This window comes from Helianthus annuus, chromosome 10 (assembly GCF_002127325.2).
Source record: "Helianthus annuus cultivar XRQ/B chromosome 10, HanXRQr2.0-SUNRISE, whole genome shotgun sequence".
Taxonomy (NCBI): domain Eukaryota; kingdom Viridiplantae; phylum Streptophyta; class Magnoliopsida; order Asterales; family Asteraceae; genus Helianthus; species Helianthus annuus.
The window spans coordinates 114725176-114730270 of NC_035442.2; the positions used below are offsets into that span (position 1 = coordinate 114725176).

The following is a 5095-nucleotide window of genomic DNA, read 5'->3' on the forward strand; positions in this document are numbered from 1 at the left end:
AAAAATTTCACGTGGTTTCGAGATCGTTAAGCATGTTTTCAAGACTTTGGGCTATAAGTGTCAACTTGATGAAACTTACATTCATAGTGATATTTAACGAACCCGAGCCTAACAGAGTTTGTTTATACATCCTTGAACCTCATCAAACTGACTACAAGGGCTCTTATTGCCAAAAATCAAGTTAAAAAGGGTTTAAAACAATCAGGGACTGAATCTGCCAGCTTTGAAACTTGTTTTGCCAGTTTTCCGGTTCCACGCGGGCCGCGTAAGATCCCTTATGATCTTACGCTGGCTGCCTAAAAGTGCCCAGCGCAGAAACTCTTGGACAGGTGCAGGTTTGATCAGTTGCACCGCCATAACTTAGATTGTATCGACTCTATAGGCTATATGTCGGTTTATATCATCAACTAGGACACCTGGGGTGATCCTAGGATGTCCCATAATAGGTGTGAATGATCTAAGCTCATAGAATTTAGTATATAAGGGCCTTAGTTCTTGAGTTCAAGAACTCACTTTTGCAAATAAGCTTCAAACATCCATCTCTGGTGCTAGCAAGGACAAGGAGAAGACTTACAAGTGTAGAAAAGACAACTAGGACCATTAGAAAGCTTCTAATTACTTGCTTAGTCGTTTTAATTAGCATAACTACCTAAAAGTCAAACTTGTCGTAAATTAGATTTGACTTTCGTTTTAATCACATATGGACCAGCCACTGATCAAATTGAAAGTGGTTATGGAACCATATTAAGGTAGGTGATTAACCCTTAGAAGGGCACCTCCTAATTATCCCATGTTTTAAGCTTCCATTAGGACCACATTACCCAGTAGTATAACCCTCTGAAGTTATATTGCATGATGCCTAATGGTTTGAATTATATGCACATGATCGTTAATATGCTTAAAAATGCCATAAACGCCCTTTTGACACACAACTGAGATTTTTAACAATGTGAATGGACAAACACCTTTGCTACTGATATTTAGACTTGTCCCGAAAATTTGACATCAGTTTGAGGTCTAGATTAGGAGTTATGCTCAATAGCGTAATTAGAAAGCTTTTTATTAATTAAATGGCGTAATTAGCATAAAGCCTATCTAAACACAATTTTTGATACCAAACTTTTTACCTACTGATGTAAAATAATATTTTGGGATCTTTGAATATTTTTATTTATTTTTAGGCTGAGCATAACCTAAAATTATAGCTTGATTTCGGTAATTGTCGGTTTTACCCTTTTCATGCATAAAATGAGTTTTACATAACATTTTGATGTCAAACTTTTTGCTACTGATTTTATATGATAAATAAAATATTTTGAACTTTATAAACTGATCAAAAACTCAGATTTCCTATTTTAACCCGAATATCCCTTAAAACCGACTTTTTAGCGTTTTTAGCGCATAGTATGAGTTAAAACTATATTTGGCATATAAAACTTATTACCTACTGATGTTTTAAGTTAATTTATATAATTAAACAGTAAGCCAAAGTTTTTAAACTCAGAATTCTATTTTAACCTTTAAAGCTTATGTGAAATTACCAAAATGCCCCTACGGTGCATAGTTCGGTTATATAAGATAAATTTCACATATATAAAATACCCTACTGTTATAACTTATAAAAATACATATTCTTACTGATTAGATCAGACCTGAAACTCAGTTTAACATTTAAACTCTTTTATGAGCATTAAAATTTCCAAAATGCCCTTATGGGACTTAAATTGGTTTAAATTACTTTTTGGGCATATATGTTAACATCTTACTGATGTATTAACATATTTTGAGCATAATAACGATTAAGACCTTTATATAATTTATTTGGTTACCCGTTACGCGTTTATGCGTTCGGATCGGCATACGTGACTAGTTTACGTAAAATAGCCGAAACGGGCTTAACCTTATCATTAAATTCTCATTTTCCAGAATGTGTTTAGTTTACCCATATTATACAAGTATCCAAGCTTGTCGGGTCTAAACCACATTCTATTCCGGTCTCCGCTTAATCTAGCGTTTAGAACTGTACGGTTTCCTTCTAGCTAGCCGATCTAAGTCCTTGACTTAATTAAAGACTCGTTAGCATCCTAATAGGTTAATAAACCTTCTATACAGATTAAATAGCTTCCGGTAGAAGGTGCCTTCAAAAAGCTTTAGGATTATACTGCTAGCATCAGGTAAATACTTTTAACTTATTTTCCCTTATACGGGCTTGGGATATGGTATTATAATAATACCACTTGGTCGGGTATGAAATCATTTAATCGGATTGTGATTAATAAATTGCATAACCCGTTTTAATCTGTTTTGTTTGATAACACGAACATTGGGGGTTAATCTGACCGTGTCCTGGATATCCTCGGCTCATTTCATTTGAAAATGGCCACGACCTATGCACGGGGTGTAGGCATACACCTGACAGATGCAAATGCTAAAATATAAACCCACATGTTGGGGATAACTCCTTGGTGGGTTCTATAAGTGGTGAGTCGGTTAATTACGACCGGCTTCCAACCGGCCCCAATTGTATGACAAACATGTAAATCTGTATACAAGATTATCTTTAATTAATTGTCCCAAGTTATAAATGATTTGTGCCATGTGCACTTAAATCAATTTTCATAAATGTTTTCAAAAGAATTAGTTAATTGTATTTACCAGTGTAAACTGACGTATTTTCTTAAAGACTGATTGACAGGTACCTCTCGTAATAGGCTGAGGATCTTGCAAATCCATAAGATACCTGAAGTCTATTTTTTTGTTTCTTGTACTTTTATGATCCACCTGTGGATCTTATAACATTCCAGTCTGTATATTCTTAAACTCGAACACTTAGACATTATGGTTTGTAATAGTTTATTCACCAAGCCTTCTGCTGTGCTATTATATTGTGTATATTGACAATGATGATATCAACTACGTCACGATACTCCCCACCGGGCCCACCGGTAATATGTGGAAATATCGGGGTGTGACAGGTTCTTATCAGAGCCAACATTGAGTGAATTAAATACTACCCTTTTGTGTTTATTCTCAATGACACAATAAGCACATTCCTTAGACTCTCGAGTCTAGGCAAATGACCTAGGATTTATTCTTAACTTTCCTTTGCTGTTTATATTTTATTTTGTTTTGTTTTCTTGTTTTGACAGGAAGTTCAGCTACAATGCCGCCAAAAGTTAGGGGAAAAGGAAAGGGTCCCATGCGAGGGGGACCATCAGCAGGACCTTCACATCGACGCACCCCATCTGCGACATTCTCCAGTTCTGACTCTCACAATCTGTGGGGTCACTCTTATGAACCAGCGAGACACTCTGTCTCGTTGAGCTCCTCACCTTCATTCCATCCATCATTCGGGCCGCCTGTCCCAGACGAGCCCCAGCATTCGCACCATTCTCAACACTCCCATCACTCCCATGAATCTCACCAGTCCTACCATTCGTTGCACTCTCATTCCTTCCATCATTCGAATTCTACCTATTCCCCTGCATAGTTTAATCCGAATGATTATGTCAACGACTTTTTGGGCTACACCCCTTTGGGCCCTGAGGATCACTTTTCTCAGGAAATGGAGATGGACGACGACCCAGACCCATAGATGCAGACCGGAACACCGGGCCACCCAATTAGCATCTCAAGCGGTTCCCCATTTCCGGGAGCACCGTACCGTGGGCCCGATTCATACCAAGAGAGGATGGCCGCATATGATTGGTACTTTACTCCTTCGTACCATAACTCTCCTGCTCAACCACCTTTGGTTGAACCCCAGCTTCAAGCAGTTTCACCTCCACCACTTTCTGTTGAGGAGCCGCCTCAACAGCCACCTCAGCCACCTCCCGAGCCTCCAAGGCAAAAGAGGAACACACGAATATCCGTGCAAGGAGGACCTCATTTCAATTCTCCTCAGGGTTCCAGTTCTTACGCTCCTATTCCCGAGGACCCCCAAATGGGTGGACCCTCGAACGTGGTGCCGGAGAACGATCCTCCGCCAGCTTCTTATGCACCACCACAGTCGCCTATGGGTTTCGACAACCCGATCCCGACTTACCCAGGTTCTTCTGGGTACAATCCTTTTGAAAACCCAACGGGTTACCCATCGGATTATGGAACTCATGATCCGTACCTTACAGCTGCAGAATACCATCATCTTTACCCTTCTTCTTACCCTCCAGTTTATCCAACTGAATACCCGGTGCAGGGTTATCAATACCCGCCATACCAGCAACCTCCTCCTCCCCAGCAGTAGCAGCAAACTCAAGAGATCCTGGAAAGGTTAGATAGGGTTGAGCATGAGGCAAACAAAACCAAGAAGCAACATAGTAGCTTTATGAAGGGCCTTGCAAACCTTATTAAAGGCAAGAAGAAGTAGGAAATTGTTTAATTTTTCTTGTATCTTCTTTTAATCAAGTCCCTACGAGGATATTATTTCATTTTCAGTACCAAGTCCCTGCGTGGACTTATTTCCTATTTCTGTAGCCCCTGTGTGGGCATTGTTTTGTTTCAAGTCCCGTTCAGGGCATCTCTGTATTAGTTTCATGGTTTGATGAAGTTTATTTTTGATTTTTAAGTATGTATTTTATTACATCATGTTATATCATTTCAATTTTAAATTGATCTGCCAATGAAATTCTTAGAGGTATAACCTAGCCAAAATATTAACTGGCTATGATGGTACAACCTTTTTAAGATAGTAAATCCTTGTTAACATCTGAAAATATGTTAACATTCCTAGCTGTGCGATACGAGAAACCACACAAGCTTCCAAAAATGTACTTGGATTTTTCCAAGTCTCTTATGTATAGCCTGAATGATCAATACGAATCATGGCTAATAAACATCAATATGATGTGTACACCAAAACATCCATTAGAGATGTATGCTTATAAGGAAGGGTGTGATAATGACAATGATAGTTTTATTTCATATACTTCTTGTCAAAAAGGCGATGAATGTCGTTCGACCCTTAAAAGATCAGTGATCCAAGAGATCATTGGTTATATCTTAATCGTCCTAGTGACAAGGCCTTTTAGTGCCATCTAAATGTCCTTCGAGACGAGCCTTGTGCTAAATAAAATGTCTTTTACGACATTGACAGTTT

The 5095-nt window shown here is 38.6% G+C and overlaps 1 protein-coding gene across 1 annotated transcript; it reads left to right on the forward strand.

The window, feature by feature from the left end:
* Positions 1-3595: 3595 nt before the first annotated feature.
* Positions 3596-4243, forward strand: LOC110881319 (extensin-like). Its single transcript, XM_022129611.1, has one exon. The coding sequence runs from the start codon at positions 3596-3598 to the stop codon at positions 4241-4243; it is 648 nt and encodes a 215-aa protein (XP_021985303.1).
* The last annotated feature ends 852 nt before the right edge of the window (positions 4244-5095 follow it).

Bases quoted from the DNA above. Each gene is read 5' to 3' on its own strand.
- LOC110881319 (XM_022129611.1), top strand. From the start codon at position 3,596: ATGCAGACCGGAACACCGGGCCACCCAATTAGCATCTCAAGCGGTTCC.